This window comes from Petaurus breviceps, unplaced genomic scaffold, assembly GCF_028583685.1.
Source record: "Petaurus breviceps papuanus isolate PSGF00001 unplaced genomic scaffold, PetGlider_PUasm1.0 90903, whole genome shotgun sequence".
In the NCBI taxonomy this organism is placed as follows: domain Eukaryota; kingdom Metazoa; phylum Chordata; class Mammalia; order Diprotodontia; family Petauridae; genus Petaurus; species Petaurus breviceps.
In genome coordinates this window covers 8,662,750-8,679,733 of record NW_027187376.1, presented here as the reverse complement: position 1 = coordinate 8,679,733, position 16,984 = coordinate 8,662,750, and the positions used below count along the sequence as shown (strand labels likewise).

Here is a 16,984-nt window from a genome sequence, read left to right as displayed (position 1 = left end):
GATCAATATTTCTAAGATCCTATGTACAAAATCAGAAGTGTTTGAAAAACAAGTCATCCAGTTAAAGTTGATTAAGGGATCCCAAAGAGTCACCATTTAGCAACAGCTGACTAAATCTTGCCATTTTCCAAAAGGAAAAACTCCATACAATAAACATTTCAAAAGTCTGGATTAGCCTCTCCACTACAAACGATTGCCATGGCATAAATGAAAGTGTTGTCTATTCTTTTAAGGATTGTGGAGGGGGACTTCATTAGGATAGAGTTTAGACTATTTTTAAAATGTATTTTTAAGGAATTAAAACTTCTCATATTTGTATACTCAAGTCTGACAGGTCCAATTATTCTTTGTTTCTTTTCTCTTTTCAATTGGACCTTTGATTTCATTGCTATAGGGACTTCTGGTTGGGATCTTTCTCTATTCATATGGATGAGTACCTTCTTTGAGATTTCTAGCATCACAGTGGGCAACACTAAAGATTAAGGGATTTACACAAAGCCATTTCTACCTTTGCTAAATGCCTTCACCTTCAGTCTGCCAACTAATGCTTTCGTTACAATGAAAAAAATGTACTTTTACATTGTCAATCAAAAGTGTATCTGGCAAATCCTTGTCTACTGCCAAATGAGATACTAGTTTTGAGATACTCTCCAATTTATATCTCACAATGCTTTTTCAGAACAAACGTTTCTGTCCACTACTCATCAGGGGTCATTTATGATAAAGGATGAAATCAATGTAAGTAAAATTTTCTGTCCCAAAGCTCCCAATAATATATACCTTGTTTGGGTTTGTCACGCATTGGGGTCATATACCCATCTTCATCCATTTCTCCTCGTGGGCTCCGTTCTGCTGCAAACACCGTGGGGTCAGCACTATATCTTTGGGTGCTGCTGTCCTCCTGGACAAGGGGTGCCACTTGTTTGCGCAAAGTGCCATTGCAACATGTTTCATCAAAAATCTCTGCTGTAGCCCCTTGAACAACAGGGGCTTCTGGGATTATACAGCTGGTGGCCCTGTATGGCAGAGATACTCCTTGTTCTGTAGCAAAACCCCCATCTCTATACACAAATTGGTTCTGTGAAAAGGAACAGAAAAACATTTTGAGAGGAGGTGAGGCTAGCAATAGCAGAAACACCAAGAACATCAGCAAGATCATAAAGACCTATCAAAGCTCTTCTTTCAGAAAAAAGTTGCCTTTTTTTCTTTAAATGAGATATAGACTAAAAACACCTGAAATATAATTTTCTTAAATGATGAATCCTTTATAAAATACCTGATAATGATACATTATTCATTCTGCTTTTTCAACACAACTTAAACCTGTCCTGGCCAAAAAAAAAAAAAAAATCCAATGAAACAAACAACCACCACAACAAAAAGCCCAACCACATTATGCGTACTTCTCCCACAATAGCATATTTGTGGCATGAAGTTAGAATCTTTTCCAGAAAATAGAGTTGTCAGTGCCTATAGACAATTGTCATTACAGACAGAAGTATGCTGATGTGTTTTAAAGTTGAAGTTTCCCAGTTCACTGCCTTTCCCTGAGGCTATATGGCTTTCAATCTCTAGTACTACACTAGAAGACTACAGTCAGATTATTACTTTGCAGAATATGACATGAAAATTTGGAGCTAAAGTTTGAGCATAATTTATGAGCTCAAGTAAATCCTCTGAATAAAAATTGAAAGCTATTGCTGATATCTAATATCCCTGGGCTCTAAGTTTTCTACTGAGTTCCAGTCTGGGATAAAAAGCATCTGTTGACATGTCCAGATAATGGACTATAGCATCTTACTCACTGTTGGCAGGGGGAGGGATGAAAGGATTGGGAGAGGGACTGGGAAAATTATGGAAGATAAGGGGAGAGTAGACATGGTACGTTCAAAAGACCAAAAGGCCTAAAAGATGAAGGTTGTTTGTGAAATACTTACTCCTGACATGGGGGTGTAGGCAGGAGGAGGGCTGTGTCCAAATTCACTCTAATAGGAAAGAAAAATGGAATGACGGATATAATAAGAGGTTACATGAATGGAAAACAAAAGCCACATGAATTGTATGAACCAATGGGGAACTCATGCACAACAGTGAAGTTTGCACAACTGATGAAATCACATCCTACTCTGATTACAAGATGCTTCTTTGGAAAATCAAATGTTTGGATTTAATTCCAGAAAATGAAAATTTCATACAGAAATTCAATGTACCAAGGATGAAAAATCGAATCACAATAATTTTTCTAACAGTTTTGGAAGGGAATATAAAGGAACCTAGAAGAAAAATTTTCAAATTTTGATTCTGACAAAGGAAAATGTTTCCTTTCTATACAACTCAATGGAGTAGAAGGGGAAAAAAAATAAGACATACACACAATCACAGTGACAAAGTTGAAGAATGAACCATGAACCTGGGTTCCAAGTTAAATTGGTCACTTCTTAGTTGTATAACCCTGGACAAGTCACTTATATTCACTAAATAGCAGTGCCCCCTTATCTGAATGGAAATAAAATTCTGCGTCCTTTTTGCTTCACAAAATGTGGTGAGGAAAACAATCTGAAAACTGTAGAGCCTTTTATAAATGTGAGCTACCATTGCTATCGCGAGAGGAAACTGGTCTGCTCCAAAATCAGTTGGTGTTCCTATTGTTTGTGATCATTTGTGCCTCCTTGATCCTTCATCTTTTAGATAGCTTAATGGGTCAGGACCTGCCTTTATATAGTGATAAAATTATTCCCGAGTCACATTTAGGTATGCCTTACTCCTTGTGTTGGCATTTTATTGGGTTTTCTTAGCAAAGATACGGGAGTGGTTTGACATTTTCTTCTCCAGGGTCCCTATTTTATAGTTGAAGAAACTGAAACAACCAGAAGCTAAGCGACTTGTATCTGAGGCCAGATTTGAGCTCGGGTCTTCCTGACTCCAGGCCCAGCCCTCCATCCACTGTACTTCCTAGCAGCCATAGTTATAAAAATGGATGTGTTATTTACTCTTCTTGTGTGTGTGTGTGTGTGTGTGTGTGTGTGTGTGTGTGTGCGCAAACAATAGTGCATCCGGGTACAAAATAATATAGCAACTCTTATCCAGATCAAAAATAGCAGAAGACTATAGAAAGAAAGCTGCCTAGGAGCTTCTGACACAGTCTCCTAATATGAGTAAAATTCAATAGGGACTCTATCTTTACTTCAAAACATTTTCTCTTACCTCCCTATATAATGTAAGTACCCTCACAGGTCCAAAAGGCACTAAGGTACTTCAGAGGTTGCCTATCTCCCTCCACCCCAAGTCAGGACATAGAGTCATGTAGGTTCCTGCCAGTGATCTATATTCCTTATTCTCAGGGAGCTCAAATTAGAGCATCAACTCAACTGATCCAATTACCTTTCTCAATCAGGCAGAAAATATCTTGAAGGAGGACCTTCACATTAAATAAACATTTATCAAATAATTGGTGTGTAAGACACAGGGCTAGGCCACACAAAAACAAAACAAACAAAATGATCCCTAACCTCAAGGGACTCCATTCTTCTAGACCCAAAGATGGGTATACTCAGTCATTTACAATTAAGATGACTGTAGCTCCAAGATGACAGAGTAAAGGTAGGGACTTGCCTGAGCTCTCCCAAATTCCCCTCTGAACAAATTCAAAATAACACATCAAAATGAATTTGGAAATGGTAGAACAAACAAAAGGAACGGGTGAAATAATTTTCTTTTCCAAGACAACTTAGAAGATCAGTCAGAAAAGTCTTTCTCATTGGGGTTAGAGTGGAACTCAGTCCAGTGTAGGCAACACCCCAGTAAGCCAGCAGCAGATCCTGGGGACAACTGTCTCAGCAGGGGTGAAAATCAGTGAGAGTGGCTTCTGGAACTCTCAAATCACAGATGGTAAGGGGATCAGAAACTGGTCAGAAGGAGATTATAGGGAACCATTTGTTGGCACTGGGTTCAGGACTCTGTTGCATTGACCATACATGGTACCAGGTTGTAGTTCCAGGACGGAGAGGAGCACTGGCACACTCAAGCCTGCGGCCATGGGGCAAAGGAACCCTGGTCATGATTTCAGGACAGAGAAAAGTGTTTGTGGTAGTTTACAAACCATAGGCCAGAAGAGTGGTAACCATACCTCTTCTTAGATCACATCATTTTAAAAAAACTGAAAACTCACAGATCCCCAGAACTAGCTCTTAAAATTTAACATGAAAAAATTGAAGTTTGGGAGAGTGCCCCTTCTACTCCAGGAGGAGAGCCCAACTTTAACATAAAGTTGAAAGTTAAGAAATAGGCTGGAAAAAATGAGCAAACAACAAAAACAAACAAACAAAAAAAGAATGTAACCATAGAACGTTATTGTGGTATCAGGGAAGGTCAAAACACGGACTCAAAGCACAACAAAATCAAAACAGCTATATCCAAAGCCTCAAAGAAAAATGTTCTGACCCCCAAAAGATTTCTGGTGAAGCTCAAAAAGGATTTTTAAAAAGAAAATGACAGCAATGGAAGAAAATAATAATAAAAAAGTCAACAACTTGGTAAAGAGGCACAAAAATACTAAAGAAAATATCACCTTAAAAACAAAATAGGTCAAATAGTTTTTTTTTTTTTAACGCACAAAAATCTCCTGAAAAAGAATTTAAAAATCAGAGTTGACCAAATGGAAAAAGATGTAAAAATTTCCCTGAGGGGGGAAAAAAATCTCTCCTAAACTACCTTAAAAGGTAGAATTGGCCAAATGTAAAAGGAGGCACAAAGGCACAGGAATGAAAATAATTCCTTTAAAATTAGAATTGGGTAAGAGGACGGCTAATCATGTCATGAGACATCAAGAAACAATCAACTAAAGTTAAAATTAAAAAAAATAGAAAATGTGTAATATCTCATTGGAAAAATGACTGAACTAAAAAATAGATTGAGGAGAGCTAATTTAAGAATTTTTGGACTACCTGAAAGCCATGATAAAAAAAATTAGCCTGGGCATCATCTTGCAAAAAATTGGCAGGGAAAACTGCTTTGATATCCTAGAGAGTAAAATAGAAATGAAAAGAATCCACTGATTAGCTCCTGAAAGAGATTCCAAAATGAATACTCCCCGGAATATTAAAGTCAAATTCTAGAGTTCCCAAGTCAAAGAGAAAATATTTCAAACAGCAAGAAAGGAGCCACTAAAATATCGTGGAGCCTCAGTCAGGATAACACAAGATTTATTAAAGGATCAAAGGACTTGGAATATGATTATTTCAGAAGGCAAAAGAGAGAATTACAATGAAGAATCACCTAGTTGGCAAGATGAATCTTATCCCCAAGGGGAAAATTGACATTTAATGAAACAGAGGACTTCCAAGCATTCCTGATGAAAAACCCAGAGCTGAATGGAACATTTGACATTCAAGAGAAAGACTGAAGAGAAGCATAGAGAAATCATAAGGGATTCAATAAGGTTAAACTGCTTTTATTCCTACATGGGAAGATGATTCTAGTAATTCCTAAGAACTTTCACATTATTAGGGGAGTTAGACAGAATCTACACAGACAGAGGGCATAGGTATGAGTTGAGTAGAATGGCATAATGTGTGTGTATGTGAAATAAAATTAAAGGGAGCGAAAGAGTGATCCCCTAGGAGGAGGAAGGGAGAAGTTGCATGGGGTGAATTTTCTCACATGAAAGAACTTTTACAGTGGAGGCAAAGATGATAGGGGGGTGAAAGAAAATGCTTGACCCTTACTTTCCCCAGAATTGATTCACAGAGGGAATAATATACACAGTTAGTTTGATACAGACATATACCTTACCCTACAGGGAAGTAGGAGGAAAGGAAGATAAGGGAAGGGGCATGGTGGATAGAAGGAAGGATGAATTGAAGTAAGTGGTAAACAGAACCAAAACACTTTTGAGGAGGGACAGGATAAAAGGAGAGAAAAGGATAAATGGGAGAATGTGATGGAGGGAAATACACAGTTAATCTCAATAGTAGAAACAATTTTGTAGCGTTTTTTTTTTTTTTTTGATAAAAGCCTCATCTTTCAAATATATAGAAAACAGTCAAATTTATAAGAATATAAGTCATTCTCCAATTTACAAATGGTCACAAAACATGAACAGGTAGTTTTCAAATGAAGAAATCAAAGTTATCTATAGACCCATATGTGTGTGTGTGTGGGGGGGAGATCCAAATAACTATTGACCAAAGAAATGAAAATTTTAAAAAACAAAATAAAACTCTGAGGTACCACCTCACTTTTATCAGATTGACTAATATGACAGAAGGGGAAAATGACAGATGTTAGGAAGGGATGTAGGAAAATTGGGACACTAAAGTATCATTGGTAGAGTTGTAAACTGCTTCAACCATTCTGGAGGGCAATTTGGAACTATGCCCAAAGTGCTTTAAAACTGTGCATGCCTTTTGACCCAGCAATACAACTACTAGTGTATCTCAAAGAAATCAAAGGGAAAGGACATATATGTACAAAATATTTATAGCAAATATTCTTTGTGGTGGCAAAATTGCAGGGATTCCCATCAATTGGGGAATGGCTGAACAAATTGTGGTATATGATGGTGATGGAATACTCTTGTGCTATACCAAATTACAATCAAAATGCTTTCAGAATAAACCTGGAAAGACTCACATGAACTGATTATGTAAAGTCAAGTGAGCAGAACCAGGAGAGCATTATATATACGATCAGGTATGAAAAACTTGGCTACTTTGAGAAAGACATTGATCCAAGACAATTTCAAAGGACCTTTGATTAAAAATTCTGTCCACCTCCAGAGAAAGGACGAATTAGAATCTGAATGCAGCTTGAAGGAAACTTTTTTAAACTTTCTTTTTCTTTCTTTCTTCTTTATTTTTGGTCTATGTTTACTTTAATAGCATGACTAATATGAAAATGTTTTGCATAAATCCACCAGTATTAACTACATCAAATTCCTTGCCTTTTCTATTAGGGGGAAGCAAGGGAGGAGGGGAGAGAATTTGGAACTCAAAATTTAAAAAACTGTTAAAAATTATTTTTACATGTAATTGGAAAAAAATAAAATATTTTTAAAAGACTATGAAAGTTTCACTGGCATAACATTTCCCCATCATAAATCACTAGTAATTGGACATATACTGGGTAGCATAAGGAACAGAGCTCTGGACTTTGTGTCAGTAAGACCTGAGTTTGAATCCTACCTCAAACACCTACTAGCTTTTTGACCCTGGACAAATTACCTCACCTCTCTCAATCTGTTTTCCTCATCTATAAAATGGGACTAATACTTACTTCACAGGGTTGTTATGAGAATAAAGGAAAATAATATATGTAAACAGGGATAAAGGCTGGAATTGTAGTTTTATTATCATGGAGACCATAAGGGAAGGAATAAAAATGTATATATTACCTATGATTAACAAGGCACTATCGTAATCACTTTACAAATAATTTAATTCTTACAACAACCCTTAAAAGTAGGCGCATTATTATCCCCATTTTATAGCTGAAGATAATGAGACAAACTGAGGCTAAATGATTTGCCTGGGGTCACATAGTTAGGAAGTGTCAGAGGCAAGATGGAACCTAGTACTTTCTTGACTCCAGGCTTTGCATTATTTCTGCTGCATGTGCCTTGACAACCAACCACTAGCTCAAGGAGGAATGATAATGATTTGTTACCAGTATACACAAACAAAAGCAGCATGACTTTATTGCAGTTTGGAACAAAGACTTGAAAAGAGGGTTAAAAAAATAGAAAAACAAAACCCACACAACTTTTGAGTTGTCTAAGGCCAGAGGGATTCACCAAAGTACCCATGATTACTATGTTCTTTTCACCTTTTGGCTTGCCAGTGAGGTGGAGTTGCCCAATAACGTTGTTAAACTACAATCAACGTGGAGGGAGCATCAATCATGTCTGGACTTTTTATGTGTCATAGGATGACCAAAGAAAAATGATTAAAGGGTGGCTCACCTGTTGTTCCTCTCCAGAAAAACATTTTTGTTCACCACCTTTTTCTATTACCTTGACTAGTTCTCATCCTATTGCCCTCAAAATACCGGGACCTTTTAGATTTTGTCTGCTGCAAGACATCAGGAGAGGTTATGACATATTAAAATTCACTTCATGTCGCATGACTTACAGCCAGCAATCTGCCAAATCCATATCAGGTTCTCTTGCCAAGTAACAATAGCTTCATAGTGCCTTGTCCTTTATGCTTTTCTCTAATCTCAATATTAAAATGCAAACAGTAAGCAAAACCCTTTTAGCAGCCATTGTTAGGAATGTTGAATATATATGTATATATACACACACATATATGTATATAGTCTATGATTTAAAAAAAAGTCTTCATTTCCCCATGCAAGAGCAAGTCAACTCCTAGGAAACATCTGTGAGGCCAATTAGCTAGGCTCGAAATTTGATATAATTGTTGTTTAAATATATTTAAATTACATGTTAATCACAATGTCATAATTTATGGGCTTTGAAAATAACTTTTGTGCTTTAGAGCCAAGCCAGATTTTGCTTTTTTTCCTCTATTTTTTTTTCTGTTTTTAGCTTTTAACAAGCTCTTTCTCCCCCTTTTCCACTACCCCCATTTAGGGAGTTGAACTCTTAGTATTGGAAATGATTACAGCTGCACATAAAGCTGTGAGTCAAAATTAAAATCCACACAGCAGTTAAAATGGACTGGAGTGAACCTGAATGTCTAAGGGGGAAAAAAACAACACATCACCCTCAGAAGAAAGAGTTTGGTTTTTAGAATATGTTACTTTCAGGAACCCAGATAAGTTCAGCAAAACCCATCTTTGGCCAGTCTTATAGAAGGTGGAACCAGGTTCATGTCTTCAATTAACTAGGGAAGGGATTTACCATCCGCAGGATGAAGATGCAAAGAGATAAGTTATGAACTGAAAGAGGAAAAATGGGTAGTTTTTGGTGGGAGATTTGTGAAGGTGGCAGATGGAGAACAGTTTATTTTTGTGTCCTTATCCCTGGGGCATTGTATTTATAACTGACTTAGATGCCAAAAGTTATAGGAAGGGCAGGTAATATAGAAAATGCATAACATATAAGATTAGTAGCATTAAACTGTTTACAGTATATTGCATGTTACATTGATAAATGGAAAAGTTCATTATTCTGTACATTATTGTTTCCCTTTATCTTTTATTAGAAGAGAATCCTCTTAGGATCTCAAGAGTTGGAAGAGAACCTTGAACAGAAATCCCTTCAATGATATGCCTATCAAATGGATCCATCCTGCTTACACATCTTCAGTGAAACAGAGCTCACTCTTTCCTTCCCTAGGCCTACTCTTCTGATCTGGAACAATGCTAGTTGTTAGGATTTCCTTACCTCTAGTCAAAATCTACCTATATGCAAATTCAACCCCCTGGTCCTATTCCTGCCCTCTGTGACCAGAAAGAACAAACCCACGTCATTGTGCACATAATGGTCATCAGTCACTATGTCACCTTACTCTAAGTAGTGTCTCCTTCAGTTGGATCTATCTAGCATATTTTCCAAGCCGCTCATCATTCTCCTCTAGTGCCAATTCACCTACTTTTTCTCCTGTCTTGGGAAAATGCTATTCTTGTAACCAACTGAAATCAGTCCTAGGAAAATGTTCATATTTCATCATCACATATCAGTTTCCCCAAACTAAACTTTTTGGCAGAGCATCAGGCTCTATCTACTTTATGTTTTTTATTAAATTATACAATAAAAAGTGAATTACTTTGTCCCCTTCAAATAACTTATTCCTGATGAAATTCTTGATCTGATGAAATTCTTGATCCAATTAGTAAAAATAAAATCTTGCTCTAGAAGACATTTTTATCCAATCAACATTAATGTCTCCCCTATCATCCTTAATACAGTATTTATTTTACATAGTGCCACCAGGAAAATAATATACCAGTCAACCAATCCATATGCTATTCAGTCTGCCTATAAGAAGCAGGGTACAATTAATGAGAAACAGAAAGTAATAAAAAAAAAAACCTTTTATGGTCTTTGCTTATTTGGTTTTGTGGGAATCCATCTTTGCAAGGAAACAAATTATGCTTTCAAAGAGAGCTGTCCAGATGGTCTACTAGAAAAAAAAAATACTGGGCTAAGATAAGTATGCTGGGAGCTACAACTAACTAGCTTATAAATTTGGGCAAGTGACTTAATCTCCCCTCTCTCTTAATTTTCTCATTTTCCCTCTCCTGTCTGGCTTACAGGATGATGAGGTGAGTGAAGGGACAGTATTACTCAATTTTTGTCCAAGCCAAATAGAAATTGTACAAATTGAACAACTGTTTTATGACAAATCTGCTTTTCTTCAGTATACTTTTGTAATAAAAATTATTAGAGGCATCCTATTTTATAGAGGAATATAGATACATGACTGGCTCTAGAGGAAACTGAGAAGTAACTAGGATTTTTCTTTATCATTTGATTCTTTGCTCTTTCCTCCATTTTTTTAGCTGTCTAGTGCTTTCTTGATTTCTTTATCTCAACTTCTTATGAAAAGCTGCTCTGAAGAGAAGATCTGACACTCACACTGATATAGAAAGAATGTTTGTGTTACCTCTCCTGAATTTCAAGTGATTATGACGTGAAATAGATCTCTAAAGCTGAATTTTCCGTCATGAGTCATCAGGAGGGATCTGTTTGGATGGAGGTGGCAGTGGGGGACATGCCTTCTCCTTGCCCCTGAAATCACATTACTGAAGCCATTGAGTACTCTTCCTATACTGGAGTCCAGCAGTTAATCAACTAGAGTAGGATGGTTTTAAATGACTGAGCCATAAAATTGTTATGTGATAAAACTAGGATTAAAGGAGTTTTGTTTTTAGCACCAGACTCTACTCAATAAACTTCTCTCCTTTCTTCGTTAAAGGCTCCATAAATTGCTGTATTCACAGGTAATGACTCATATGCTTTTGAAATAACCATTGAAATAATAAGTTCTTTTGCCTTTAAAATATGACCCTGTAAAATTAACTTAATCCAGTTATAAGGAATCATCTTTCTATACTATTTTTAATGTAATTCTCTAAGGACAATTTCCAAATCCCTGACTTTTTAATCCCATTGCTTAAAATGTCTACTTTGTGCAAATGACATTTCATTATAAGGGGAAGAGCCTATTCTCTTTCTCAAAAGCAAAACAAAAAGGGAAAAATATATTTTTACTTAACTACAAAATACCAGTAGTTAATGAAGGATAAGCAGATGGAACTTAGTCACGCTTTTTGAATATCATGTTCTGGCATCATTAATCAAAGAGATTTCCATCTTCTCCCATGGTGCTATCTCTACATTCTCTTTTTGGGTATGAGGTGGGGGCAGCTGCCAAATTTTTCTTGATCTATACAGGTTTCTTTCAACTATTGTATGAAGATATTTCAACCCCGTAGAGTGACTTTATAGTAGATAGATTGAATTCTTAATAGACATGGCAATTGTTTAAGCCAAAAAAATTCAAAATATTCTTGAACTTCCATCTTTGATGCTGGAACAAGGAACAGCTTTAGAATCCACTGTTTTTAGTGTAAATGAATAGGAAGTTGAAGGCCTGTTCTCTACCTAGACTTTGTGCTATGTATGAAACTCAAAAATGCTTATAGAGCTCCAAAGTAAAATTTTCCATTGCTCAACACAACATTATAGATAACTGTTTCATATCGTTAAGCTTTATTCACATTGACACTTACAAAGTACTCTATGGCAATAATCCTGTTGGAGTTTCATATCAACCCTCAGTAATACAGTATTATAATTTCTATTTTATTGGATTTTGAGGTCCAATTTGAGGAAACTGAGGTTCAAAGAAATTAGGTAACATGCCCACGGTTAATGGCAGAGTCTAATGTCAATCAGGTAAACTTGACTCTAAATCTTTCTCCTAGACCATGATATGCTGTTCTGATATGATAATGTCTTTGTGGCATCCTGATTTATGCTCATTATAGCAATATATGCAATGATTAAACTAAGATTGTTGATATACAATCAACAAATATTTATTTATCAATAACTCAGAGTACTGTGTTAGACTGCACATTTGGCACTTTTGTGTAGACCATGTACTAAGGTTGAACCAAACATTTAATAGAACACTGAACATTGTCCTGGGTCAAATACCAAGATCATAGATGGACTTGGAAAAAAATGTATTATGTGACTAAAGGCAGGGGCACTAGACCAGATCATCTTTTGAGCTCTTTCCATCTCGATGATTCAATGAAATAAAATGTAGAAAGAACAGGAAAACTATGAGTTAGAAGACTAGATTCTATCAGTGAACTTTGAGCTGGTTATCTTGTTCCTTTGAGGCACAGTTGTTTTTTTTTTTTTTTTTCTGTAGAAGGACCCTTCCATTTCTGGATTCCTAGAACTGTGTGATTCTATGTTCTGAGGTTTTGCATTTAACCTGCACTTTTTTCATTTTCAAAGTGGAAAAAAAAGCCATTAAAATCAAACCTAATGGATTCTAGAAATATATTTCAATAAATATTTTTGAACATTGTTATGGGCAAAGACTATGCTAAGTGTAATGGAAAATAGTAAGAGAATCTTGAGGTATATTTCCTGCCCTTGAAGATCTAAGAACATGATGGAAATTCACTCTGAAAAATATTTTTAAATGCTGTTTTTTGCTCATCTTCCCTTATTCGCATAAAATGGTCTATCATCAATGAACCAAAAAGTATTTATTAATTTCCCCAGGCAGACACTGGAGAAAGTAGCTGTAGGAACTCTTTTTCTTTGTATTTGCACCCTAAACACAGAGCACAGTCCTGACACTCAGTAGGTGCTTAATAAATGCCTCCTTGTGTGCTCAATTGAAGTTACAAAAATAAAGTTTACAAATGTTTTTGAAAACAAATCAGGGATATATGCAACACATAATTTTTATGCTCCTGGAGGCAGGTACAAAGGTTTGGAGCATTACAATACCAAACAATTATGGAGATTATAGAAATTTGGAATTGGAAGAGATCTAAGAAATAATCTAATCCTGTCTTTTCATTTTACAGATATAGGGGAGGGCAGAATTAGAAAGATTAAGGGACACAGGGACATTCAAAGTTAGAAGTATTTAACTTGTTTGAAGCAGCGGGGGAGCATTTAGCACCTCTTCATACTTAGAATTACCTACTATAAATTAGTTATTGTAGACAAAACATAGTATAGTAAGGAGAAGATGGAGACTTGCAGCAAGAATATGGATTTGAATTTTGACTAGCATTTACGACTTCTTGACTTTAACAAATTCTCATGTACTTCAATCTCAGTATCTCAACTGTAACATGGGAATTAGTAATACCAGCACAATCTACCTTACAGGACTGTTTGTGAGGATCAAGAGAGATAATGTATCTAAAATGTTTTAGAAGCAAATTGGACTAAACAAATTCCAGTTGTCATTAAGAACATTGTCTACTTTCTTCCTATGAGAGGGTTTGGAGTTAATCTCACATTACACACATGTACACACACATATGTGAACTTTAAAGCTATAAAATAAGATGTTCAATTTTTTTTAAAATCCATACATTTAAACTCATGATTCTGTATAAAAAAATTTAAAGTAATTATATTTATAAATATACCTACATAAACAACACATAATACATGCATGTACATATACACATACATACACATATGTATATTTATTCATATTTTTCTTTTTCCTGTAGATTCTGAATTGCTCTCATGTTATAAGCATGTTCTTGCCACAATCCCCCCCTCAAATTATAAGAACTGTAGAAATGGATTAAAACTTAAAAAAACTCCATTTCCAGGATGAATCTGCTTTATGAGTTGTTATAACCCAGTAAAATACAGAAAATTTAATATAAAATCCATTCATTACATTTTGAGATAAAACTGGATTGGAAAATTTATATTTTCACTACTTGTGCAAAACACATTTGATAAATTGATTAATAATCTAAATAATGTTTCTGGAGCCATGAATAATTCACTCATAAGAAAAGATTCTATTTACAAATATGTCAGCATATTTACCCTCTGTCTAGGTGTTAGTTTGTCTTCGATGTAAATGGCTACTCCAAATTTCAAATAAATGGTATCTGTTGAGATATACCAGGTAAAAATCTTTGCATGGAGATTTTTATTACCAGTTATGGGGTCACTTTGCTAATAATTAATAAATCAACATGTTCTTTATTTATTGGTATGAACTTGTAATTTCATCCATTCATAGAACTCTCATTGTGCAAACTGTACTGGTGCAGAGATATAACTCTTTTACAACTTAGAGACAGAAAGTTTCCCAATATACTGAGAGCTTAAGGTACTTGTACATGGTCACATGATTTGTGCCATTGGCAGGACTTGAATCTGGGTCTTCCTGTCTCCAAAGCATCAGCTCAATTGATTAAATGGAACTGTATTTTATTTTAAATATTTCTGTAATTTACAGTTGCAGAATAGAAAATAAATCCACATAAATCATCAACATTCCTATGTATTACTAACACAACCCAGTAGGCAGAGAGAAAAAGAAATTAAATTTCAAATAGTTATAAACGTATATAAAGCTTGGCAATCCACCTGCCAAAAATACACACAGATACTATTTGATTTCATTTATATATGCTTTATGGCAATAATAACGGACCTGATCATGGATAGGCTAAGCCTAAATATAACACAAATGACAATGAGGCTTAAACTAATTTGCTTATTCATTGCTAGAACAATGAAAATATTTTAAAATATTACTTTGAAATGTTAGAAATAATATTTATATTCATTTAGAAAGAACAAAAGGTAAAAAATCTCAAAAGAAATAAGGAAAAAAAGTAGAAAGGAAGAGGATTTAGCTGTACCATATCTCAATGACCCCAGTTACTGGGATAAGAACTTATTTTTGACAGAGACTACTAGTAAAACAGGAATGTAATCTGACAGAAGCTACATATAGAGCAACGTTGTAGGGTCTGAGGGAAAGCAAGCACATAAAGACATCATTGGTGGAGATATTTTGGAAGGCAATATGGAACTATGCCACCCCCCAAAAAAATAATTACAAAACTCTACATACCCTTTGACTCTGCTATAATAGGACAAGCCTTACTAGCCAATGAGATAAAAAAAAAAGAAAGAATACATATTTACAAAATATTTATAGCAGCTCTTTTGGTGGTGACAAATAATTGGAAACAAAGCAGTTGTCAATCAATTGGGGAATTGCTAAGAAAATTATAGTGCATGAATATAATGAAATATCATGTTGCAAGTAATGAAAGGAACAGTTTCAGAGAAACCTGTGAAGAATTAGTATAAACTGATGTATAGTGAAGTGATAGCTAGGGGAACAATTTGTACAATATCAACAATATTGTAACAGTATGGACAATATTGTAAAGATGAACAATTTTAAAAGATTTAAGAATAAGATTTAATCAACACAATATCTGATTACTCTTTCAGATGACCTATGAAAAATAGCTTTGATATAAACAAATAGAGGAAAGTAGGTCAGAGGATCCACTTCCTAACAGAGAGGTAATGGGATTCGGATGAAAGTTGAGATATACTTTTTTTTCTGGACATGGCTAATATAGGAATTGGTTTTCCTTGACTATGCATATTCATCATAAAAGTTGTTTTTCTTTCTCCTCCCTGCACTCCACCTCACTCCGTCACTGGGGCTTCTGAGGTAAATAGAGAAAATAGACTTGTTATTTAAAAATAAATTAATTTTAAAACTACACTTTCTTTTTCTATAATTAGTTTATCTTTGACTTATATACCTTAAAAAATTTAGTCTGGTCTGTTGGGAGTTGTACATGTGAGAGTGAGTAATGGACAGGGGATCAATTTTGGGGGGACTTGTATGGCAGAACATTGGTGAGAAAAATGATAGGAAGATGGAAACAACTTTTTCTATTAAAATCTGGGTGATCACATTCATTTTCTGAAACTTTTCATATAGCAACTGTTTACATCTTGCAAATAATTTTAAGTCACATAATTAAGACTTCCAGAATAATCTTGTCCGTTACTGCAGTTACTGAAATGATGTTTTCAAAAGAGCTAGTTCATCGATACAAGCTGTTTACTGGAGAGAAAGATATTTTGTAACAATGGTTAATTCACCCAACTACTACCTTTTAAGCTACCAGGCTGCACAGCTGTTGTGGCAAGTAAAAAGATTTCCACAAGTCCACCTGGAATTAGGACAGCTGGTTGGAGAGAGTTGATCTGAATAATGTTCAGTGGATACTCCGGCCCAGCTACTGATAGAACAAACAATGCATGGCTGTCCCAACAGCCCAGAGCAAACACCAGTTACATTTCACAGAAACAGGCTGGTATTTACAACTGATCTGAGCCAAAATGAATATCAGATTGAAGGTAGTACCCAAGAGAAAAGGCAACTCTTCCCAAGAGCTGCCGCTTGACCAAGGAATGAATACCCTTTTTTCCCCCTCCCATATTACTTTAAATAGCCACTAAAATGTGTTTTTCTGGATATAAAAAGGTAGGAGAACAATGGTACAAATATTCATTGTGTCTGTTTATAGGTAACTTAGAAATTTCTAAATTTATATGATTATTAATTCCTATTTACCTACTTTTTATTCTTGAAGGCCTCCAGAGTAAAACTGGCTGATATGTGATTATATTCATCTATACTTTCTAAAATGGTCAACTCTTACACAGAAGATATAAGAAAACACAAAGAATAATGATATTAGGTCTATGCAACCTGGTAGCTGAATTGACAATAGCTTGGTGAATCTACTATTATTGTAAATATTTTCCCTCTCCTTCTACCTCCTTATATTAATGAGACTGGAAGTCCAGTGACCATTCATAGACTCAATCTTATTACTAAAATTTGATAGGAACTTTAACCTACTCCATTTCCAATCTATTCATCCCTTCTTGGGAAGGGTGGTAGCTCTCTACTCTTGGAAGTTCACTGTATTGATATGGGACTGAACACAGATGCCCAAATGA

The 16,984-nt window shown here is 35.3% G+C and overlaps 1 protein-coding gene across 1 annotated transcript in view; it reads right to left on the bottom strand.

The window, feature by feature from the left end:
* ERBB4 (erb-b2 receptor tyrosine kinase 4) overlaps positions 1–16,984 on the bottom strand; it is a 1,413,192-nt gene that overhangs the window by 10,094 nt on the left and 1,386,114 nt on the right. The window contains exons 26-27 of the mRNA XM_069075217.1: positions 1,938–1,985; positions 781–1,078 (exon numbers count right to left, since the gene is read on the bottom strand). Of these exons, the coding sequence (XP_068931318.1) occupies positions 781–1,078; positions 1,938–1,985 (346 nt within the window). The remainder of the gene's footprint in view (positions 1–780; positions 1,079–1,937; positions 1,986–16,984) is intronic.